General features: G+C 34.8%; 1 protein-coding gene across 5 annotated transcripts in view; it reads right to left on the bottom strand.

Annotated features, from left to right (window-relative positions):
* The window catches only part of Aldh1a1 (aldehyde dehydrogenase 1 family member A1), a 144379-nt gene that overhangs the window by 64697 nt on the left and 53275 nt on the right, over positions 1-26407 (bottom strand). For 2 of the 5 annotated variants that reach the window (XM_078047491.1, XM_078047492.1), the window contains exons 2-3: positions 23210-23306; positions 19668-19796 (exon numbers count right to left, since the gene is read on the bottom strand). The exons of 1 other annotated variant lie outside the window; for it this stretch is intronic. In XM_078047491.1, the coding sequence (XP_077903617.1) occupies positions 19668-19743 (76 nt within the window). In that variant the 5' untranslated portion in view covers positions 19744-19796; positions 23210-23306. The remainder of the gene's footprint in view (positions 1-19667; positions 19797-23209; positions 23307-26407) is intronic. 2 more of the 5 variants (XM_040285665.2, XM_040285668.2) reach the window with 1 other exon arrangement.

Genomic DNA, 26407 nt, shown 5'->3' with positions numbered 1-26407 from the left:
ATTTTTATAGTTTCTACTAATATTTGAATCAGTCCCCAAACTAACTCTAATAGAAGTGGGTGTTTTTGTTTGTTTGTTGTTAATGTTTGTCCCTACCTGGGGTGTCATCGATGATGTGCAGGGAAAACTTATTTTACCCCAGTAAGCATATAGGAAGATACTCTTGGTGTTTTCCCTATAAAGGCAAAATTCATAAAATTGGGGAAATAAACTCATTGTTTCTAAATACAAAACCATGGTGGAAAAAACCTTGAAGGATCAGGTTTTTGTATAGACCACATAGTATCTGTTCAATGATGAGCTAATAGTTTATTACTTCCAGGTCTTCTGAACCATTGTTCAACCTGAGTTGGCACAGATAGAATGCACACTTTATAGTAAGAATCAGGGTCTCCAACTAGCATACCCAGCTCAAAGAATTTTAAAAAGTCATTAATTAGCATTATCATCATTTTCTGTTCCTAGAATTGTGAATAACCTGTCTAACAAGGGGCTTTATGATTCTTTTTGGCTAACATACAAAGTTCCATCCCACAAAACTGTTTACTTATAATGACCATGTCACCTTGCTAATATTCTCAATTTGTGGCAATAACACATTGATAATGTACTTTTTTCCATGTTAGATGGAGATTAATCTGTCATTCAGCCAAATTTGTTCTCATATTCTGAATAACTAAATATATAGAAGTTTCAGTGACTGGAAAAATATTACATTTCCTCCTTTCATCCTCTAGTCAAAAGTCTGCACATCTTCATAAGTCTGTTTAAAAGTAGAAAGCCCTGAAAAATTTTTATGGACTTGTCTTCTAAGCACATCTTTAAAATGTTACTTTATCATCTCCATATTTGGAATCGTATTCTTTACATCTCTGGTTAGGGTGGATTGGCTGGCATTGTTCCCCTTGGTAGAAAACTATTATTCCATGTGAGGTATGGACTGCTACTTTTCCACCAAAATCTATTACTGCCATCTTCCATAGCAACAATGTCGCAGATGGTCTATGACTGCTCTGTGTCCACTCCCAGAAATTTACTCTTTCTCTTGGGGGTTCCAATCTACATCCTACCAGCACCTCTTCCACAATCTCTTTCCTTTCTCTACAAGTGGGAAGCTACATGAGGCCAGAAGTCAGCTCTGACTATACAAATAGAGTTGATACCTAGGGAATGGAAGGACAGTGATGTGGAAGAAATCTGCCAAGGTGACCTCAAAGAGTAAAGCTCCCCTGCTAATGGGAGTGGAACTGATTTTTATCATCAGGACACTGGATTCCTGGGCAATATTTATAGAAGCTTAGTCTTACCCCGACAAATACATCTGGTCTGTTTATAGGTACCTTGATGTAGATATTGTCATAACTACAGGAATCATAAAAGGTAATAGAAGGGTTTAGCTCAGTGGCAGAGTGCTTGCCTAGAGCACAAGAACCTGAGTTCAGTCCTTCGACTGTGGGGTCCGGGTGGGGGAGTAATAGAATAACCAGAGAACCTAATAGCAAAACTCAACCTCTCAACATCCTCTTAAATCTTTTAAATTCGATTAATGATACCTATGTCCACATGTTGTAGGATTTTGTCAATTCATAGGGAATATTTGACTTTCTACTCCAGTTTGTCCACTATGCTTATTAGATATCAAAAAGTCAAGATTTAGTTGCATCTTAGTAGATAATGGAAGAAAATGACTAACTATTCTTCAAAGGAATTGCATCAATTTGCACTTCATAAGCAGTGACTGAGATTTCCATTATTTCAAAATCACACTGAGACTTGTTATTGCACACTTTTGAATTTCTACCAGTTTAATGGTATGAAATAGGATCAATGCACTGCCCAGCTTCAGGGGATGCTCTTTTTATTATATGCATATGAAGGGTGCCTCCTAGAGTTGATCAGTATACAGCCCATGGAGCTGCATATGGCAACCTTGCTATGAAACATATCTTAGTGTGACTTTAATTTAAAATGGCTTGGTTTTTTGTGATAAAATTTTTATCACTTCTTTGATGGTTATTTATATTTCTTCATATGTAAAGTATATATTTGTGTCTTTTGCTAACTTTTCAATTGCTTGTATAGCTTGTATATAATACTTTGTCAGATTTATCTGTCACAAATAACTCTTCCCCATTTATGACTTGAACTTTATGCTTCTTAGGGTGTCTTAATGAACAGAAGTTCTTTATTTTTATAAGATCAATTATATCATTTTTCTTTTGTGATAAATGCTTTTATTGTATTTTCAAGGAGTTATTCCTTGTCCTGAAGTCAGAAAAACTTAATGCTAGGTAATTTTTTTTAAATGGACAATTTTATTTTTCACATTTAGCTTTGTTTTTATTTTCTAGAATTGAGCTTGTCTTTCCGTCACCCAAACACTATGCATGAATAGTGTTCTTTTTAAATTCTCATTCATAAACTGTTCAATACATGCATTACTTTGTTTTCTTATTTGATTCAACTTAGTCTTTGTTGAAATGTATACAGTTAGACTTCATAATATGAAGACTTTTTTGTATATTTCTTATTTATTTAAAAAGTTACCATAACTACTTTCCATATTTCCACATGGTTTTAGTTGCATATTTATGTACATTTTTGCAGTGTTTTGTTTGCCTGTTGCCATTGAGCTGAACTTTCCTTAATGTATTTGATATTCCATGGAATGCTTATAGTGAACATTTTATGCGCATAACTTTTTCTTTTGCTAAATAATATCCTTAAGATATTATTTGGTTCAGGGTAAGGCTATTCCGTGTTTTTAAGTACCATAAAGTAAATATCATAATTCCAAAATGATAATCTCCCTCTAACCTCTCATTTGCCTGCTCCAAGTTATCAGCCATCAAATGATACTTCAGCTTAGTTTTAGTTTAAATGCGTCTGATTGCCTGTGAGAGAGGCCACATAACCTTGAGCCATACATCGTGCACGTGTCTTCACGTGCGGGCCTCATGCTCACTCCCTTCATGCCGATTTGTCAGTGTTCACACGTAGATTGAACCAGCTGAAGGAGCTATTCAGAGCTTGCAGACTTAAACTAGTAGTTTGAATTTTTCCCAGGACTACCATCTATCTTGAGCCTGCCTAGCCTTTCCCCCACCCCCTATTCCATCCTAAGAGACAAATCAACCTGGTTGATCCCCAGCATCTGAATAGGGGCATTGAAGTCCCTCTTTAGCTGCTTGCTGGCACAGACGCACCACCACCTCCCTGAAACCCCTGTCACCTGTTCCTCCAGGGCTGGGGTTGATCTACTGCCCTGCCTGGAGTTACCTGCAAGGATGGGCTTCAAAGATGAGGATGGGAGGCAGGGAAGCAGAGCACACACACTCACCCTCACACCATCACCAAGCTCAGCAGGCCCTTCACCTCTGATCTGCCCAGCCACTCCATGCAGGAGCCAGAGTACTCTGTAGGCTGTTTATACAGAGCTTGGAAACAACTCAGGGGGTCTAGAAGGAGATGCAGACAGGACTGGTCTCTGCTTCTTCACCTTGGTTTCTTAATAGGGTGCAGCAGACTCTGTAGGTTGGCTTGGACTGAACTCCATGGAGAACTGCCCTATGTCCCCAAGTACCTCTTTCCCTTGTCTAGATGTTCAGGTGAAGAGCGCTTTATAGAGAGCAGTCATGACCTTCTCCCTCCCTTTCTCCCGTCACACCTCTAAGACGTCCCTGGGTCTGGCTCATTGAGGTGTGTTCTTTTTTCTTTAATACCCTCATCTAGAACCTGTAATTCCTCTGGGTTCAGCTCTCTGCTTCCACTCTTATCTGACTTTTATTCTCTATGTCAATGAGAACATTTTCAACTACAGAGAAGAAACTCAGCTCAAACTATTTTAGCAAAACAAAATAAAACAAAATGCATTCAAACAAATAGAACAAGAAGAGAGTAAGCCTCAGACACAGCTGAATCCAGGAATTCAAATTATGCCATCAGGATTCTATTTCTTCTTCCTCATCTCAGCACGGGCCTAGAAATCTTGCTTATAATCCTAATCATGCTGTTTTATAATTGTGATTATGTGTCTCTTTCCTAACCTAGACTTTGAGCAGCTTGAGAACGGGAATAATTTCCTAGTCCTCTCGTTCTCTCCCCTACACCTTACATTGCTCCTAGCTAATGCCTGAACACAATTAAAACAAAATAAGATTCCAGATTCTTATATTAAATGGTTATTAAAATTATGATGTTTCCAACCAAATGACTCTAGTTTCTCAAAAATAACTTATGCTAAAGGGAATTCTTCTAACAGTGTGGCTCAACAGGGTGGCAGAAACATGTTGGCACAGTCATTTATTTGCAAAGCTGAAGACCTTCTGTGGTTTGGAAGCATTTTCAAATAGTGGAACGAAACATTATATAACAATCCAAGAGATTAGAGACCTGAATAATGCAGTATATTACAAGTATTTCCTTCTGGGACTTGGCCCCATTGGCTCCTATCCAGGACTCTGTATTTCCACTTACTTATATGTGAACAGTTGCTTTAAGACTCACACATTTTAAGATAAACTAGGCTATTATATGTTCTTGAAATAATATGTTTGAAATCATGTTCTAATCTCTTTAGTGATGTTCCCCTCTCATGCATATCTACAAAATGGCTATTAGTGAACAGAAGACAAGTATTTTCACGGCACTTGAACTATGACTATCAGACAAATTCAGAAACATTTTACTTTGATTTTTTTTCCTCAGGACAAGGTGCTCCCTCGAGGGCTTGCCAAGGTGGCAATTGCCTTCACAAGACCAGCACTCAGGAGTCACACAATGCTGGGTGGCATTGTGCACACACAAGGGAAGGCAGTCACATGTCACTGCATTTCCTGGGTTTTGACAAGTCAAGCAGGAATGAAAGATTTGATGCAAACAGCAACACCTATTGCCAAAATGCTCTTGTCGATACCACCACAGCAACCACAGACAAACAAGGCTTCAGGTATGTACACAAGGTATACGCCCTGTTACAAAAGCTGGTACATAAGGGCCCTTTGAGTTACAAAGAGCACAAGGTTAGGAGAATGTCATGGGAAATGATAAAACTGCCGATTATACTTTTATGGGTTATATAATCGCAGGTGTGGAGATTCATTTATGTTCTTTATCCGCATCAAATAATGCTGACTCACTATGCAAGAAAATAAAGGTCGAACCATAATTGTGGGTTAAATCCAGAGAAAAGTACATTACCTCAGACTAAAAATATGATCTGTCGGTAGATATGGTGTGGAATCACATGCCCACTTGTGGCTTTTATGGAACATGTTGAATTAGCTATCAGCACGGTGACATCATTCAGAGCTCCTCAAGACCCTCCTAGTGGTGCTATCTACCAGAAATGTCATAGCTCAGATCCATTCTCCACTGTCAGAGAAGTGGCTCTGTTTTCCTAGGTGTATGTGTTCTGAACCAGTGGCTTTATCCTTGTAAGGCTTTATCCTAGAAGAGATGACAACTGGGAAGTGCATTGGGATCATCTGGTTTTAAATGTTTCATTTTACAAGTTAAAGCAAGAGCAACAAAATATTCATTAGTATTACAAACCACCTATAAAAAATACCAAATACCAATTATCTGGGGCAAGTAGAAACCTATTAATGGCTTCCTATTGAAACCAGTCTGCCTGCAGTGATAAAAGTACCAGGATTATTGGATAATTTTCCTAAATGCCTGGTTTCTTACTTAGTGACTTAAATTCTCTATACTGGTTTTATAATTTTCAGAAACTTGGGACAAATGATTAGCAATTGGGTGGTGGTGGTGGTTGCAGTTATCAGCCTACAGGTTTCCAAATAGACACCATATTTTAGTGCCCTACCTTTCAAGGGTCCACTTTGAACTACAGATTACTGGTTTCTTTTTCTTTCTTTCTTTCTTTTTTTTTAATCTTCACTTTACTAGAAAGATATTTTTGCTCATTTTCCTCTGCTTCATATCCTGACTTAATCTGGAAGAAGATTCTGATCTACATTTTTGGCTCTTTAATGACTAGATTTCTTGATATAGTCTCAAGTATTAGTTCTTTGATCTTCTACCGAAACCTGCTACTCACAGAGGGAGTTATTGTGTATGCTGGGGTTTGGGAGAAAGTGTGCTTTGAATAACCCTACTCCTGTTCTATGCTACTGCTCAGATCTTTATCTTATGTCCCTTAGTATTTAGTGTTTCAGCTGTTGCCAGGATGTTTATGAATAATGGAGTCTCTTTCATTCATCTTTGGCTTCTTCATGAGAACTGATTCTCTTAATAGTTAGCCCAACATGTTTTGAAAAGGCATATAAAATATTATAATACAGAATTAAGAGAATGCCCACTCTTTAAAACAAAATCCAGAACTTGAAAAGGTTTATTACTGGAAGCATTTTCCACAGAGAAGTCCAGTTTGAAACAAGTAACTGATTTTTTTCTTTCATTTCCCCTCGTGCTGCTGGTAGTGAGAGGGTTCATTTTTCTTTTTCTTTTTTTTTTCTTTTTCCTAATCTTAGAAGTCCCTTTCAGTACAAATAAACCAGGCTAGGCTTTCAGAGAATTTTACATAAGAAGAGAAAAAGTGAAATACAGAAAACACATGATGTGTTTTGGGGTAAAATAGGATCTATTTTCTTTCAGGGAAAAATGTGTGAATCTCCTTCAGGGAGACACTCACCATGGTCTTGAACATAGGAATGACTTCATGCAACTTGAACGAATGAATAAGCCAGTGACTATAATTCTAGAACCATGTGGATTACAAAACCCTCATGGCTGGTACATGAGTAGTAATCTCTATTTTGATATTTCGAAGCCCCAGCCCCCCAAATAAGACTAATCCTCTTGCTCTACTTCCTTGTTTCCCAGGTCACATCTCTGACAAGGTGGAGATCACAGCATCTTCAAGCTCTCATTATCCAGGTGCCTTCTGAACATGATAAGCAGAGGCTGGACACCACTGCTACCCAGTGAGGCACCAGGTTCCTGAACAGGTGGGCGACACCTCAAGCGGACCCGTCTCCTCCAAGCCACGTTCCTTGGGGCAGGCAGAATGATCTTAAAAATCTCAAAAGGATCACTTCATTTCTTTGCTTTAAGCTTTCGGCCACTTTCAGTTATCTGTAGGGAAAACTCCCAAATCCTTAAAAAGACATATTTTTAAAAATATTTGTAAAAATAGTTTAATATGACTTAAAACTGTATTTTTTTTCAATTGAAAAATCCAAATACAGTGTACAACCAAAAAGTAATGATATCAATTTAGATCAACATTTTAAAATATAGAAGGTAGCAGAAAAAAATAAGTGTGGATTGCATGTCATAAGGGTAGGTATTATTTCATAAAATTTTCTTCAATTATATTTTATGGTAACATGATACATGACATTACACATATACACTGGGTTAAATATGACATGATAAATATATCATTTCAACAAGTATTTGATATAAATAACATAAGGTAAATAATTCAATAAGTAATGCTGTAAATAGCAAAAACAGAAAGTTTTTGCCCTACTAATGAAAGTAATTATCCTTGCGAAATAACTGGAGGATAGAAATCCTAGATTTCTGAAAGAGAAACAGTATGACCCATTCAAAGAAACAACTTCTCAGGAGGAATGCCAGGTTCTGTTGCAGCAGGGAGCTCTGCCCAGGAATTTTTTTAAAACCAGCTGTCACTGCCATGATTGGATGATGACCCACTGGGTCCACCAGTCTTACACAGAGAGCACTCAATGAGGAGAATCCTTTCCAGTGCTGTGATTCCTTAGTAATAGTCTCAGATTCAGAATCACAATACCTTTTCAATTTTTTATCCCTACCCACTTCAGGGTGATGTTATGGAATCTCGATGCTCTTCTAGGATGTTACAAGATCTACATTTTGCTCTATAATTTAGAAAACTGTGAAACAAACTATATTACCTATGCTATTGTGAACCAACTCAGCCTATCCTAAAACAACAACAACAACAACAACAAAACAATATGTGAGAAGGAACAAAAAGAGTCATCCCTAATTTCAATATCTTCCATGGATAAGAAAATGGCAATAATGGCTTAATAGAAAACTTTGGTTACTATGTCTTAGAAAGACCAACTAATTAAACAATAATTATATCAAGATAGTCAATGATTACATTATGAATTATCCTCAAACCTTTTCCAAAGAAATCTCTTAGAGCTTATGCAGCTACTAAGGAAAAGAAATCAATATATGAAATTCACATGCATTTGAGAAATTTTACCTAAATATTGGCAGTGGAAATCAAAGAAGGAATGATAAACTAAGATATTCTCCATAGAGGACAGTGACTCCAATAGTTGATCAAAATGTAAATTAATGCTCAGTTAATTGAATTTTATTTTTTGTAACTATTGCAAATGATTGCTTTATTGATTACTTTTTCAGCAAGTCTGTTATTTGTGTATAAAAATTATACTTACTTTCACATGCTAATTTTTTATTCTGTAACCTTACTAAATTTGTTTTTCAATTGTAATTTTTTTTTTTGCTTTGGTAAACTCTAGGTTTTTCTGTATATAAAAACATTTCATCTTCAAATAGGAATAATTTCCCATTTGGATACCCTTCATTTTTTTCTCTTGTCTTATTACTTCGGCCAAGATTTCCATTACTGTATGGAAGAACAGTGGATATCCTTTTTTTTAATTCCTGCCTTAGAGGAAAACACTTCAGCTTTTCACCATTCAGTATGACATTGGCTATGGTTTGCCATACATAGGCTTTATTTTGTTAAAGTAAATTTTTTTCTAGTTTATTGAGGGATTTTTTTTCATAAATGGATGTTGAATTTTGTAGATTAAATTTCTGGATCTGTTGAGATAATCATATAATTTTTGTTTCTTATTCTGTTGATGTGGTATATTATGTTTATTGATTTACATATGTTGAAACATTATTGCAAGTGGTTCTTTTCATAATCTACTCATGCTTCCAATTTGGAAAATCCTAATATAAAATGAAGATGCTAGGTCAAGTGGATATAATACTGATTCTAGTCAAGGGTCAGGCTTCCAGGTCCATCCTCCAAAAGTTAACCATGCATGGCTAAGGGAAGGATTGGATTCTTAGGACCTCTGTGTTCCTAATCATGCAACAAGGCTTTAAGTTCAATGGGCTTGCTTTTCAAGCCTTTTAATGTAGAGAATGTATTTGAGAATGCACTTTGCATTCTCAAACTGATTATTAGGTATTTATTTGCAATAGAATATAATCATTTGACTCAAATTATATGCCTAGAAAGGGCAAATTAAACATTAACATGGTTTTTCTCATCTTAAAAACATGAATTATTTTGCATTCAAATGTTTAAAGAATGGCTAACTAAAATTTTCTCTATTAAAATAAAATATGAATAGATGAACTGATTCCTATCCCTGCACCTGTTTGCAAATAAAATTGTTAATCATCTGCTTGCCTTGTTGAAAGCAGTTGGGGTTAAGAAGCTTTCAGTTTTTCCTGTAGCAATCTTTGTTTCAGAATCAAGTTTCACACAGCCTCTCGATTTTTACCTGTTGGGAATGTAGGCAGTGAATATATTGATGAATGTTTTGGCAATCAGGTACCACATCAATGACACTGCATTTTGAGAGAGGCGGGGAGGAGAACTGATTACATAAATGTCGTAACAGGTGATAACAAGGACTAATTGCTTTGTGGTGAAAACCTTTCTCCTATATAATATTGAGAAAGGCCATGTCCAAAGTGCTTTGCCTTTATATAATGACTGGGGTTAAGTAAGTTTGATGCTAAAGTCCAGGGATAAGGTAAAAGTCATTCTTTAAAGGAATCCCTTCCCACTCCATTTGAATGCTTCATAATAGGATATTAGTGATGTGACCAAGTTTCCAAAGGAAAGCTTTTTAGCTTTAAAAGAATTCTAAAGAGATATTTAAAAATTTGTTAGAAGGAGTGTATTGTTTTCCTACACTCACACTAGACAATATAGTGCAAGAGGAAATTTTTTAAATAATACTTTACCAGTTATTTATTGAGTATCTACAATATTTCATGCACTCTGCTTTAGAATTATTTATGAGGAATGAAAATGCTGTAATAGATGACTAAATATCCTGCCAGTTTTGATCCTTTCAATCTTCTCTCCAAAAATTCAGATAATTCTTCTGACACAACAGTGAGTTATAGTAACCTCACTGCAAATGCTAAAGATTGTTAGCATTGTTAGGATTATTGTTCTCTGGATGCAAAAATCCAAGCTCTTTAGCATGCTGTATCAAAGCTGTTTTGTGTTCTAGGCCTTCTCTATCTCCCAGCCTCACCTCTCTACTTTGCCCATAGATGCTGAGCTTTACCATGTTACTTTGGTTTCCTGAACAGAATGCCCTGGTCTGGGTTATGTGAATTTGAATGTGCTGTTTGCTCCATCTGTAGAGATCTTTCTTTATTTTCTTCCTTTTTTCTCTTTGTTTATTTATTTTACCAATTTTTTAAATTTGTTGTGTGTTACTTTCTTCACTTGATTAATTACTACTCCAGCTCTCAACCTTAATGTGACTTTATTCTAGGGAACCTCCCTGAAACAGTTTAAATCTGGGGTCAGCATGCTTCCTTCAAGCTCTTTCAACATCTAATACATCTGATGACTTCTGGCCATGAAACTCACCATATTATGGTGTCTGTGAATCTGTCAAATCCACTTAGCATTACAGAACTGTGTCTTGCTAGCATTATATCTCTAGAAGCTGAGAGTAGGTGTGTTAAACAAATTGCTAAATACATGAATAGCATGTATCATGGTCTTAGGGGGTGACACAAGAAATCTTTGTGTACTAGGTTCCTAAGTGTTATATTAAAATTTGTTATGAAGGCAAAAGAACCTTCATAACAAATTTTAATGTAACTCTTAGGAACCTAGTATAGTGTTAAATGGTTAATCACCATAATTTAGAAGCCTAAAGAGTATTCCAAAAGAGTTCTGAGCAGCAAAATATGGAATGATTTAGAAACACTCTGGCAATAGCATTGGCAGTGTGAAGAGATTGTTTAATATATTGTGTAGAGTAAATCCTTGTGAGGAGCTGAACTATAAAAAGTAACTGTGCTTCCATTTTTAGGCACCACCCTTTAGTCCAGCATGGTGCCAGGTACATGCTGTCTCTTGCTTTGCAGACTAGGATAGAGTTACACTCTCTGCCTTGCATTTCATTCCCTTGACTACTTACATAATCCCTCTGGCTATGCCTATCAATTTTCAGACCAAAAGGAATCCCATCATGAGTGCACTAAGTCATATACTTGGCTGCATCACACAAATGTGTTTTACCTGGATTATGTCTGACAGTGCCAGCCCCCAAGTGATGGTAATTTCATTGTACTTGACACAAAATCTCCCTAGAGACAAGGGGGATGGGATGCCTAATAGATAGGGAAATAAAGCCTGTTAAGCATAATCACTCATGACAACTTGTCTTCTTTCAACAACTTGTGACTTTAAAAGTGCATTCTCATAAAGGGTATTTAGAATTTATCTATTGCAATGAAATGGTGTCAGCGCCAACCCCCTTTGAACACTTTGTATTTTTTCCAAACTATCACACTGTGATCATTTGTGAAATACTTCCAGAGGAAAGATGGTTCAATTTTTTTTAAATAAATATTTTAAGCAAGAGACAGGCCACCATGATAACTTGAAAAAATGTGTCAAATTAAAATACACAGAAATTATAAAAAGGCAATTGAGAAAGAAATTATTCATGAGTAGAGGGACAGAGAGTAAATCTTGGCTGCAAACAATAAAGCAATCATAATGGTGCCTACAGCTCACTCTTGGGTGCACAAATTTATGAGCTAATAGAGAACGGAGTACTAATGCATTAGATTGGCAGACAGTGCCAAGAGAACTGAAGTACCATTTCACAGTGTTCTTTAGATGCATATTTTGATAACTAAGATGAAGAAAAGTGAGGTTCAGTGCATCAAAGTTATCCTTCCAGAGAATTTTATTTCTCAAACAAAAACACTGAAGCTACTCAAAAAGATTTTACTGGACACTTTTAGATATTCAGATGTGCTCATTTGTAGAAGCTGGCTCCCAGAAGTGGAGACTTTTGAGTATAATCAGAGGCCTTGTCTCCAAGGTGATCTTCAAAGTCAAGAAACATTTAACAAAAATTATTCATCATTTATTATGATCTCATTTTTTGCATTGTTACAATCTGAACATCCATGTTGTTATTGATTTATCCAAGTTAAGTAAAGTCCTAGGGAAATTCTGTTTAAAGTATTACCCAAACAAACCTTAAGTAGTACAGATACAAGAGGAGGCTGATGTTTATCCAGAGTCACAGGCAATTGGATCTGAGCTGAGAACTGGCACGTGCATTCTAGGCTGGTTCTACTTCTTACTCTGTACCTTGGGGATCATTCTGCACTGCCTTCCACTACACAATGATTCTATCAAACTCAATCATGTGCTATACTTTTTAAAATACAAATTTCTGCTTTTTACTCTAGGGATTCTCATTTGGTAGATTAAAGTAGAGCCCAGAATTTTGATTTTCTAAAAAGTTGAGTAACTGCTCATGCTTCTGTTATGGGACATACTTTGAGAAATGGAGCAATATATGCATCTCCCAATCTGCTCCTTTTTACTGAAGAGGGAAGCAGAGGGTCCATAATGGATCTGAGCACAGCATAAGGTGTTATGGTCTTGGACTACTCTGTAAGAGTAATGCACTTTTACAGGAATCTAATCAGGCAAGGAGGGAGGAAGGCGTACCCATTTGGACCCAGCTCACAACATTCTTAGTTTGTGTCAAGCACAAAGGAGGTGGGAAATGAATTGCTACCTAGACAAAAAAGCCCAGAGTAGTCTAGGGAAGAGTGAAGAATATGGAAGAAAATTCAACACATTCTTTAGTTCTCCATCTCTATTCTTGCAGTTCAAAATACAAAAAGATACATACATGTAAAGAAGCAAAGCTGACTTACATTTGTGCTACCTATCGGAACATGAAGGGCGTTCCTCACATACGAAGTGACAATTCTCATCAGCTTTATGTTCAGAGAATAACAAGTTTGGATATTTTTTTTTAATAAAGAGGACAAGGAATTATTGTGCTTTAAAAAGAATATGTTTGAATTTAAGCATGTATTTATGTGTTGTGAACCATATAAATAAGTATTCACATATGTGTGGCTAAATATGGCATTATGCTTTTATGAAAAACATATTTTCCAGTAGGTATATTAAAATATGAAAAAGATTTAGTTAGCTCATAAACTTGTAAGGAGTATCAAGAGGAAACTCCCTTTTTACATTCTGTATAGCAAATCCCACGATAACTGTTGCCATTAAGTAAAAATATGTGAAACAGTGTTTTTTTCTATGCCTTAACTGATGTATTACTGATTACGAACGGGATTATACACAATAAAATACCAGTATAAAAACTGTCGGGTGTATTTTAACAGACTTCCTGCGATGGGATTTGTCTTGTAGAAGCTATTTTTTCTTAAAGCAATGAGGCTACATGCTTTTCTTATTTGCACATCATTCTCTGCATAGAACAATCCTTTGTCACTGAAATTCACTGCCTCATCATGGAGTCACCAGACAGTTCAGAATATTTATAGTGCCATGAATTACATTTCTGATGTAGATATTACAATGACTCTCTATTCAGAGGACATCATAAATAACAACATAACAAGGCATCTGCTTTTTCTGAAGGAAATTGCAGGAGCACTCTGTGTAATCTTAAATGGAAGGGAGAATAATTTGTGAACCTAGAACTGGCTTATGCCATTTACTCCTGAAGTTTTTTAAGTTCACCCCAAGTCCAGACACAAAATTATCTGTAAGGCAGAACAGATTGTGCAAACTGAAGCAATTTTAATTTTAATTATCAGTTGGTTCCCAGTCCTTTAGATACTTTCTCACTGACTGGTTTCGGGAAGGAAAATTCACATAAAACAGACAACGAAGGTTTGTATTCTGACTTTTTTTCAAAACATATTTTTAAAATCATATGATTTTTAAGGAAAATAATTTTATATGATTTTTGTTGCAAAGATTGTCTTTTTTCATTTCATTAAAGTGCCAAATACAGGAAGTCGCTTGAAGACATTTTTAGAGGAAAATACGGTAGGCAATTTCAATGAATAAAATCATGAATAATGAAAATATTTAATTTCTGAAATACTTACTAGGTGATTGATTTAACATATATATTTACATGTGGAATTAGTGGAGACTTTAAGTCAATTAAACCAAAGCACATTACATCAAGAGTCTGAATGCTATTTATCCTTTTACTTGGAGAAGGGAAGGTTATATTCAGTTTTGTGTGTTTCCTAATGGTGACAAGGTAGTATAAAATAATATAATAGAACAAATCTGCAAGCTTTTTTCCCATTAAAATGATAAAACTTTCTCTAAAGGGTGGACATTCTCCAGAACATATAGGAGAGATATAAAACTAGAGAAAATAGTGCAATATAACTTGCACTAAACATTGATTTTTTTAATGGTTGCTATAACTCTGCAAATTTTCTATTGTTCCGGAGACTAGGAAAATGAATGGTAGAGAGTGAATATTGAGAATTGTGTTCATAGTTTCATTTTCCAAGTTGTGACTTTAAAAACATCTGTATATACACACACATACATATAAAACACCCAATTTGTCTTCTCCAAATCCTTTCTCTACACCAAAAAGCTACTCTTATGAACAAAGAAATTAATTGAATTTTCTCTTTCTTTCCTTGAAAGTAAAAACACAATAAAATTCAATCAAATTAAAAGGGGCATAAGAGATGTTTTAAATGTGGCAACATTTGAGTTATTTGTATTCTAAAGAGAAAATTATGAATGCAAGTATTATAGATATCAGAGTCATTTTATGACAAAAAAATGACAGAGTAGGTTTATAAGCTAATACCAGAAACTGATATGAACCAAGGTAGACATCCATTACTCTGCATAATCTATAAAACCTAGACATTTTATCAAGATATTACTTTTTATGTTTGATGACTAACTTACTTCTTTATCAGAATATAGTATTTTAAATGTTTGTTACATTTTGAGATCCAATGCCTTTTAAAAATACAAAAGCATATCCTATTATTAACAAATACATATTTTAAACAATTATGATGGTTACTTAATTTTATCATGCTGTTCAGCACAATAGCCTAAGGTCACCTGTGGCGACTAAGTGTGTAAGAAAGGGCGACTGTAGAACCTATCTTTAATTTTACTTTTAAAAATGTTAAATATGCTCGCTACAATTTTCTCAACAAGAAATTTGATGAATCTCAATACAGATGAAATATTTATGGTAAAAATTTAGCCTTTAGATTGAGATTTGTTTTAAGTATAAGATATGCATTGGCTTTTGAAGATTTAGTTACTAAAAACTGGAAAAAGAAAAGGAGAATGCTCATATTACTTTTTTATATTATTGATATATTGGGTTAATATTTTACAATATGTGGTGTTAAATAAAATGTGACTGAAAATTTCAAATTCACTTTTTTAATTTTTAAATGACTAATAGAACACATAAAATTATATAAATTACACCATAGTTTAATTAAAAATCCTGAATTATTACTTCATTGTAAAAAGGTTTTATTAGTCTTCCAACTTTCATATACACTTTTAAGTAATACTAGGAGATAAGTAAAGCAGGTATTGTTTTTATTTTACAGTCAAGAAAGTTGGAGTGAATTTCCCCTTTTGATTCATATAGAATGCATTTGCTCTTGCAAACAAAATTAAAACTCATAACTTGTTATTCAGTTCCGTAGACATAAGCATTGCACCAGAAATAAATATAATAGGCTAAAGACAGACCCAACCATATAACTCATTGCATTTTAATTTTCAATAAAATATATTTATCATATTTTATTATTTAATTTATGTTTTAAAAGAGCCACAAAATACCTGGATATATAGTATCCCCCAAAATATAACATATTTATTTAAATTATTCTATATAACATATAAGTGAACCTATGAAAAAAGTTCTACCTTGAAAATTTTCCAGAAAATATCATCCATTTTTGAGAAGCAATTTTGCACTACAGTCAATTAAAACCTATTTTTGATTAATGATATGCAATGCTTTCATGCTATCTTTTACTTAAAGATAAGGAAAAACAACTTAGCTAGTGCTTTTATGAATCTAGTGGGCTCTGAGGAGAATATCTTTCAGATAAGTCCTTAATATCCCTTTTGGAAGAGTATTAGTAGTTTCTTATTCAATGTAGATTTCTTAAGTAGCTGACATTTATTTTGTTTCCTACCACCTGATCTTGGTACCTTAAAATCTGTTTTTCATTTGTTTTACATTTATTCATGTTCTAATGGCTCTCAGTGATTTTCAATTAGAATTTTCTTAAGGCGTGAGTTTCGAGATCTTTCTTCCTACACAATGAATATTGTTGGTACCTATGTATTGGAGAGAAAATAAAAAACCTATTTGCTAAACATTAATGACTCATTCATATTTATTATCTACTTAATAGACACTAATTTTAATCATTAAATTGGCAGTTCACTTAAATACAGTAAGTGGCAAATATATTTAATTATATTGCATATCATGTTTCTTTTGAAATTTTTATGAATTTCATTGAAATTCAGGGCAGGCTTAAACCACATCGATTTTTAAGAATGCAGTGTCTTATCTTTACAACAAAAGTCTTTGCAAATCTCTCATCAAAAGCAAAGCTTCCTTTGGGGCATCAAACCATACCCCACTGCCAGACTGTCAACGTTTGGGATGTAATGGAGCCACAAAGCTTTTATATTTATTTCATTCTCACATTTATCAAATCATTGTGGTTGTCCGAAGAGATTATTCAGGCACATACTTCATTCACATAGATTTGATGGGAGATTTTAATAAAACATGACAAAAAAGGAATTCAGTTTAAGAATAAAAACATGAGCTCACCCACAACTATCACCCACACGACTCATTTTGTAAATCATGTAATGGACTTTGTCATTTTGACACATAGAACATTTCTTTTCTTCCATCACCTTAGGATTAATCAGATTGTATGGTGGATATAAGGGAAAAAGGGATGGAGTTTGGAACTCCCAATGGCTCTCTTTACTATTTGTATCAGTGGAACATTTTGAAGTCAGGTAGATGTTAACCTAATAAGGGAAGCCCCACTGGCTTTCTGTCTCCTCCAGACAATAAAATGGCATAATTGTGTCTGTGCCTCTTTCTCCAATTGTTCTTCTATAACACAGTCTGAGAAGTAACATAGATTCTAATTAACTCAAATTAGACTAATGAGAGAGATGGTAAGTACTACAACATGAAGATTAAGAAAGTAATCCCAATTTTAAGCCTCAAAGATGTTGAGGACAAAGGAAATAAATGTTAAAGGGAAAGATTGGGCCACTGCTTCATGGATGTTGAAAGTAGCAATCGCCAATCAATGGCTCCAGCCCATTTGAATGAGCATTCCTGATTTTCTACAAGGAAAAAATTCAGCACCTGAAATAACCCAAGCTTCACAATGGCATTAAACCCTTTATTGCATTAGATTCTGCATTTATTATTAGCTGGGAGATGGGATGGGTGATGGTATTAGGAATAGGAAGATTATTTATTTAAAACCTGTGCTTGATAATCTTCTGTTACAATACAGAAAACTTGGAAAGATATTACATTATTAAGCATTAATAAACATTATTAAAGATATCAAGTAAAAGATGTCTTGTTAGAACTTTTTTTCTAATTTTATTGTTTGAACAAACCATCTTTTGATAAAAAAGTACATTAATTAAATTCCTTATTAAAATGTTCACACTTTCCATTTTCTCATAATTTAGTACACATTGAAAGTTGTTACAATAGCCCTCAGCTTTTATACTGCAGCTTCTAATGTTCACAAACTTCTTGACTCTTCAATTATTTACTATGAAATTAAACTTGTGGTAGAGAGAAAATTTTTAATGCTGCCAAATTCTCTTACCATTTAAAATCTATGTTATATGATAAATTTAGTTGTAAATATGTTTGTATTTGCAATCCATTTGGTGGGTAAAGCATTTAAGGTAGCAAATAAAATAAAAATTCATTATAATAAAAATAGAGCAATTTGACTAAAATTCAAAAATTGAAACATAAAGGATGAAAACTAAAATGAAAGCTGTTTGTATCAGCCCAGAGGGCATAAATTTGAACATTAAACAATTCTGGGTTTTAAAAAAGACAGAGTGAAAAGGGAGATAATAATGCCAGCTGCATGATCCTTGTTATTAAAAAAGATGAAATCCCATTAGCTCCTCACTGGAAGCAATGCTTTCAAGAAATAGATTCTTTGAAGTTTTTGGAATAAGAACTTGTGTTATGGTACACCAAGTAATAATCTCCCCAACATACACAGTTTATAGTAGATGCTTGGCACATTTCACAAGGGAAACATGAATTGCTTTTCCAAATAATGCTAAAAAGAGAAATGAATGGTGAAATGGCTTAAGGCAATTCATCCAATCACAATTATTAGGCTCTTTGAGTTGATTTCTATCTCAACCCTTCCCTACTTCTCTCCCCACCACTTAGAGGTAACCATGTGCTCCAAGTTCCTCCTTCCACACACCATGAGGGACATTATGGGAAAGTAAGTTTCAGATGCAATCTAGCACAGATTTCTCACCAAGGGTACACAACACTTAGATTCCCATTCTTTAAATTAGGTGAAGTCCCAGCTCTCCATCCATCAGACACTGACCAGTACCATGCATAAAAACTGCTCTGGGGCCTGTGTGACAATAGTTTTGAGGGAGAATCAGCTAGTCTTTAGTTATAATTAGGCAAGTTCTCTATTATATATACCCTGGGCCATGGGCAAGAAAGAGAGTCCTAGAGCCAGGGCTCAGTTTTGAAGGATGGTAAGCATGGGTTCATCATGTTCTCATATCACCTTTACAATGGGAAAAATGTATTTCAAATGTCTTTTTCTTCTACTGCAGATGGGAAGTGGTGTTAGAAGCCATTGGGATTTATGGGCCTGCCTGATGGCACATGCCTGTAATCCCATCTACTCTGGAGGCTAAGGCAGTAGGATCACCAAATTCAAGACCCTGTCTAAAAATAAAAAAAATTAAAAGGGATTTAGGGACTGGGCTCAGCATGAAGCCACACTCGGTTCAGTTCCTTGTACCCCAAACAGAAAACCTCATAGTTATTTAGTCATTACACTAAGAATTACAACTTTTGAGTTATAGAACACTGATTAATGTTTTTCAAATGGTTCAACTACCCTTGGGTAGTGGATTCTTCATTAGCATATTTCAAAAAATAAACTCACTCCAGCGTGTAAAGCACAGGTATTTCATCCACTCACACATTATTTTGTCTATCCTAAAGTATTTAAAATAAATTACAGACAGCATAACAGGAGTTGCTATAATCTGGCCTCCTGGAGATTCGAGGTTTTCCTGAGATGTCTGTATGAACTCTTTCCCTCAAATATCTGCTCATAAAAATATTGTTTATTAATACATGCAAGATACTTAATTTGTTGTAAATTTAAACATTACCTTTTTATGTGTAGGATTTTATGATTTTAATTATTTCTGGAATGTCATTTAACTTATCCACGGAAACACTGTTAACTGAAATACCATGACTATTTATATATAATAGAAGCCAAGTGCCTACCCTGCTCAAGTGGAGCATCCGGAGCTGCACAGCAAGTACCGGTGGAGATGTCATTCTCAGTCTTGTGGTTTTCCATTGAGTAATTTTTCTAAGTGATTTTTTTTTGGTAAAGGTCTTCCTGTTGTTTTTCTAGGAAAATTTACAGGAGAAATGTGTTTATGTTCTTTTACTTGTTTCACTTCCTCTCATTATTCAATAAAAGGATTTAATACATTCTCTTTGGCTGGATAAGAGCAAATTTCTACATTCTCTAATGACCCCCCGCACACACACACACCCAAAAAAGTACAGAATTTTACTGTAATTGGGTACTATTTTTTGTTTAGAAAAGTTTAAGTAGTGGCCTGTGCTTCACAGACATTATTCAAGAGTCACTGCATAATACGCCCATTTTCAAATAGAAATGGAAAATCTCATCCATTTACTTTGTACTAGGGACTTAGAAAATTGGTGTACTTCAGGCAAAATTCTTAGAATTTTTTGTTTGTTTGTTTTCTGATAGGTTGAAGCTATCTAAATGTATCATTTGATTCTTCTGTACTCTCAATGCCTTCTTCAAATGACATTCGTTCCTCCTGAGGAAATGATTTCACTTTGTGGAAATAGCACTAATCAGGAATTAGATAGGCCAAGTACCTTGTCCCATCTCTGCCAGCTATTTGATAATTGACTCCCTATGTCCTATAACTGCATTAAACCTGGATTGAAACATCTGAAAAGAGGCAATGATATGAATAAGAATGTCATTGGGTTTATAGAAGTAGTAAATAGGTGCAGAATGTCAGGGTCTTTTGTGTCCTCTTTTCCTGGCAATGTCTTGCTTCTCAAGGTCTCAGCTCAGGCTCTGCCTCCTCTGAGCAGCCTTCACTTGTGCCCTCTTACACTGTCAAATTGGATTACTATGCTGTTCTCTGCTTATCTGTCATCGCACTTACTATGTGTACAATTTGCCCAATTCTCTGCTTCTCTGATAAGAACATAATTCAATATGTTGTTCCTTAGTTCCACTCCAAAATCAGGGCTAAGTGGAAAAAGTTCTTGGCATAGTTTCAATCTGGAATGTCACCCGCAAGCTCATGTGTTGCAAGCATGGTCCTCAGTCCCCAGTGAGGTTCCAAAATGGGGCTTTTGAGCAATGATTAGTCATTGCCTAAATGATTAATCCATTGATACCTGAATGGACTATTGGCAGGTGGAACCTAGTCAGTAGAAGTCTGTCACTGGAGAAATGTCCTGGAAGGATTTATCTTCTCTCTGGCCCCTTTCTCTTTCCTTGTGCATACTGGTTGCCATGAGCAGAGCAGCTTTCCTCTGTCATGCTCTTTGCCATGATGTGCTACCTCACCTCAGGCCCACGGAAATGGAACCAGCTAACAAGGGACTGAGTCCTCTGAACCCATGAGCCAAAAACCAATCTTTTCATTGAGCTGTTTTGGTTGGAAATTTTGGTCACAGTGACAAGAAGCTAATAATTCTCCAAAAAAGTTTATTAAATGAATGAGTGGATAATAATTGAATAGAATGCAGTGAATGGAAGAACTATTTACCCTTCCATCTTTGAGAGATGTTGTGAAGTCCAAAGCTGGTAGGTAATGCATGATAAAGTTGAATTAAACCTTTCAAACGGAAGTGCCATGGGCAAGTCCCCTCGACTTTTGCATAGCTTTAGTATATTATGGAGGATTTGAATCAAACTAAAACTTTAAAAATTTGTCATGAATTCAAGCCCAACCATATGCAGTTTGTAAATACTGACCTTGTGCAGACTAAGTGTAAAAACCCCGGAGTCAAGTCACCTATCCTAGCATTCACTCTCCGTGGCATGGCTCTCACTGAGATTAATAAGAACTGTGGATATCGCAGACTGCCAAAACATAAGGAGATATGACAGGAAACCAAACGGGAAACTGCCGGCTGCCTTGGGCTCACTGAGATTTGAGTCTAACAAGGCAGACTTGTCGCTGGACTCTTTGGAGGTGAAATGAAGCGATGGGCTAATGCTGGGCACAGGAGGCGCCAGGTCCTGACAGGCCAAGGTGTGACCTGCGGAATCCTAACCATCCCAGACATCTTTCCAGGAGCAAGGGAGCTGGGCCATGGCCAAGGGCAGGCAAGGTTGTGAGGGTGGGGGGAGGAGGTGTATGCAGAGCCCTCAGAGAGTAGGAAAAGAAAGGGCAAGTGAGATTACTGGTCATCTGGTGTCTTAGATCACAGGCAAAGCAAACGCCAAGCACAACAGCAAACACAACCTTTGAGCACTGTGTCTCCAAAGAGTGTTTACCAAGTGCCGTCGGCCTTGATCTCCCAGACTCGGTTAAATATGCATTTGTTAATGTTGTGCTTCTCACTTTCTCTTCTTCCCATTTTTTTGGTTATTGTTGTTATTTCTACTTTTTTTAAAAAAAATTCTTTTAATTCCTCACTTGCTTTGACAGTATAACTCTGAGCAAAGTGAGAAATAAAAGGAGTGGGGACAGAGGAGAAAATTCCACAGAGCATTTTCAAAAGAGGCTTTCCAGTACAAAAATGTAGGCATTTATAGTTACACTATTAAATGTAGTATATTATTATGTATAATATGGTAAATATGATGTATAGCTCATTCTTTAACTATATTATTAAATATGATACACACATATAATTATGCATATTATTCTCCATTTAAAAATACCAATATTTAGACATGAAGCGATAATTTGTGTGATATATGCCATTTTTATAAGCTACCTTTTAAAAATGAAACATGGTATCAGCAAAAACATTTAAATTCATATTATTTGGTGACTAAGACATACTAGCATTTCAAAAACATTTAAATACATTATTTTATTTGATTACATTAAGGGGAACTGAAAAAATGGGAAGGTGAAAACGAGGTGAATGGTTTTATGTGCCGTTCTTGTGGCCATTCCTTCATACTTTATCCCAATTCTTCATTTATGTGACCTTTGCTCCAATTGAAATAGGGACTGTCATTTGTTCCTTCTGGAAATTTTAGGACCTAACAGATGTTTGGACATAATAGCTTCTGCATTTAAAATGTGTAATGAATTTTGGAAATGGATAAAATTAAGACCTCATACATATCATGCTGTTAGAACTACATGGTTTTAGAACAGTAGTAATATTATTTTACCATACAACATGTCTCATTTTTACACCCTGAAACTAGTCATAAAGGCATAAAAATATGTAAAAAGCAAGGTTTTTAAAAAAATAAATGAACTTTTTAGAGCAGTTTTATATTGGTGGCAAAATTGAATTAAAAAAATATGGAGACTTCCCATGTGCTCTCTTCCTCTCCACAATCAGGACTCTCCAACTGTCAACATCTTGTAATGCATTTGTTACAATCGATGCACCTACATCAACACACATTAGCATCCATGGCCCAAAGTTTTATATTAGAGTTTACTCTTGGTGTTGGACACTACATGGATTTAGATGAATGTATAATGACATGTATTCATCTTTGAAGTATCACACAGAACATTTTCACTGTCTTAAAAATTCTCTGAGTAGCCAGGTGTGGTGGTACATACCTATAATCCCAGCAACTCGGGAGGCTGGGGCAAGAGGATCATAAATTTGAGGCCAGCTTCAGAAACTTAGTGAGTCTCTAAGTAACTTAAGGAGATCCTGTTTCAAAACAAAAAAATTAAAAAAGGGTTGGGGATGTAGTTCAGTGGTAAACACCCCTGGGATCAACACACACACACACACACACACACACACACACACACACACACACACATAATTTTTTTCTTTGTGTTTTGACTATTCTTCTTTCTACCCCCAATCCCCTGGAAACCTCTAAACCTTTTACTGTCTCCAAAATTTTGCCTTTTCCAAAAATCAGATATTTGTAGTGATACAATATGTAACTTTTCCAGATTAGCTTCTTTCAGTGAGTAGTATGCATTTAATTTTTTTCATGTCTTTTTATGATTGATAGTATATCTTTTTTATTACTAAATAATATTTCATTGTTTGGATGCACAAAATTTATTTTTTTAACCTACTGAGGGATATTTTGATGGCTTGCAAGTGTGTCAGTTATTAATAGACTCTCTGAATACACTCATATAGAGGCTTTTTTGTGAAGAAGTTTTCAATTCATTTGAATAAATATCAAAGAATGTGGTTGCTGGATCATTTGGTAAGAATGTATTTAGTTTTGAAAGAAAATGCCATGATATCTTCCAAAGTGTCTCTACCATTTTCTGTTTCCACAAGCAAAGGATGAGAGCCTCTGCTGTTCTATATCCTTGTCAGTCTTTGGTGCTGTCAGTGTTTTTGAGTTATGTGCATTATAACAGATGTGTAGTGTTATTTCATTGTTGTTATAGTTTGTAATTCCCTAATGACATAAAATGTTGAAAAGATTTTCTTAGACTTAATGCCCTTAATGCCATCTGTATATTTTCTCTGGTGAAGTGTCTGTACAGTTTTTGGTCCATTTTTTTTGTTTGTTTGTTTTGGACCAGGGATTGAACCAAGGATGCTTAACCACTGAGCCACATCTGCAGTTCCTTTTATATTTTAGTTTGCAGTAAAATCTTGCTAAGTTGCCCAGCCTGTTCTTGAACTTGAAATTCTCCTGCCTCAGTGTCCTGAGTCACTGAAATTACAGACATAGGCCAATGCACCCAGCCTTTTGTCCATTTCTTTGGTGATTTGTTGGTTGTCTTATTGTTGAGTTATAAGTAAGTGTTCCTTGTATATTTTAGACAATAATCCTATGTTCTAGTTGTACATTTCACAGATATTTCACCCAGTCTGTGTCTGGCCTTCTCATGCTCATGGTATCAATTTCACAGAGTAGAAGGCTTTAATTTTAATAAAATCTAGATTGCCAATAATTTATTTTACAGGCTATGCTTTTGACACTGTGTATAAAAAGCCACTGCCATACCCAAGGTCATCTAAGTTTTCATCTATGTTATCTTTTAGGAGCCTTATAGCTTTGCAATTTTACATTTAGTTTTATGATTCGTTTTGAGCTGAAATGGCTATATATAATTGTGTGTGTTCAGCTTTCCTTGTACCATTTATTTAAAAGACTATATTTACTTCATAATATTGTACCTTTTCTTTTGCCAAAGATTATTGACTTCTTAAATGTCAGTCTATTACTTGGCTTGTTATTCTGTTCCATTTACATGCTTTTTAATTTTTTCTAATACCAGCTTGTCTTGATTATTGAGCTTTGTAGTAAGTCTTAGTTGGATAGTGTTAGTCCTCCATTTTGTGTCTGTCCTTCAATATGGAGTTAGCTATTCTGGATCATTTCCCTCCTCATATAAACTTTAGAATGAGTTTCTCAATGCCTATGATATAACTTGTTGGTATTTTGTTTGCATTTAATCTATAAATCAATTTGATTAGAATTCTTATCTTGACAATATTTCCTATCAATGATTTTCTAATCTTTCTCCTTTTGTTTAGGTCTTTGATATCATTCAAAGAGTTTTGCAGTTTTTACTCATAAAGATTTGTGCATATTTTTCTAGATTTATACATAAGCATTTTACTTTTTCAGGGGGTGATAATTTAAATATTAGTAAGTTTTATTCTCAAGTTGTATTTGTGTATAGTTGATGAATAAGAAGGCAATTGACTATCATTGTCTTTTAGTTCTAGGAGTGTTTTGTTTATTTATTTGTTTGTTTTGTTTCTTTGGTTGATTGTTAGAATCTCTTTGGTTTTAGTTTAAGGTAATGCTGAATTCATAGAATGAGTTAGAAAGTATTTCTTCTGCTTCTATCTTCTAGAAAAGATGTAGAAAATTGGCATAATTTCTTCCTCAAATATTTGATAGAGATCCCCAAAAAGCTCATCTGGATCTCATGCTTTCTGTTTTGGAAGGTTTTTAATTATTGATTCAATTTCTTTTATAGGTGTATATCTATTCATATTTTTTCTCATGTGAACCTTGGTAGATTGTGTTTTTTTTAAGAAGTAAGCCTATTTCATCTAGTTTAAGTTTGTTCATAATACTCTCTTATTTTCCTTTTAATGCCCATTGGATCTATAGTGATGTCCCATCTTTTACTTTTCTTTCACTTTTTTTTTTTTTTTTGGTACTGAGGATTGAATCCAGGGATGCTCAACCACTGAGCAATATCCCCAGACCTTTTTAAATTTTATTTAGAGACAGGGTCTCATTGAATTGCCTAGTGCCTCCCTAAGTTGCTGAGCCTGGCTTTGAACTCAACATCCTCCTCTTCTTCCACTTTTCTTGTTAATAATTTGTGACTTTGCTTTTTTTATTTAGTCTGGCTAAAATCCTACAAGATTTATTTATCTTTTCCAAGAGCTAGTTTTTGGTTTTGTTGATTTTCTCTTCTGATTTTCAATTTGATTCATATTATTTATTTTATTGTACTTACTTTGGACTTAAACTACTTTTTCTTTAGATTTTGTTGGTTTTCTCTATGATTTTTAATCTGATCCTTATTTTTTTCTTTTATTGTACTTACTTTAGATATAATTGGCTCTTCTTTTTGTAGTTTTCTAAGGTGGAAGCTTACATTATTGGTTTTAGGTCTTTTTTAATATATTAATTTATTATTGTAAATCTTCCACTGAGCACCACATTCAATGCATCCCACAAATTCTAAATAATTGCATTTTAACTTTCATTCATTTAGTTCCAGATACTTAATATTATTTTGAGATGGCTGCTTGGATCCTTGGGTTCTTTAACAATGTATTATTTAATCTCTTAAGTATTTAAT

Source organism: Ictidomys tridecemlineatus, chromosome 4, assembly GCF_052094955.1.
Source record: "Ictidomys tridecemlineatus isolate mIctTri1 chromosome 4, mIctTri1.hap1, whole genome shotgun sequence".
NCBI lineage: Eukaryota > Metazoa > Chordata > Mammalia > Rodentia > Sciuridae > Ictidomys > Ictidomys tridecemlineatus.
Note: the sequence above shows the minus strand (reverse complement) of the source record. Positions and strands in the feature narration are given on the sequence as shown.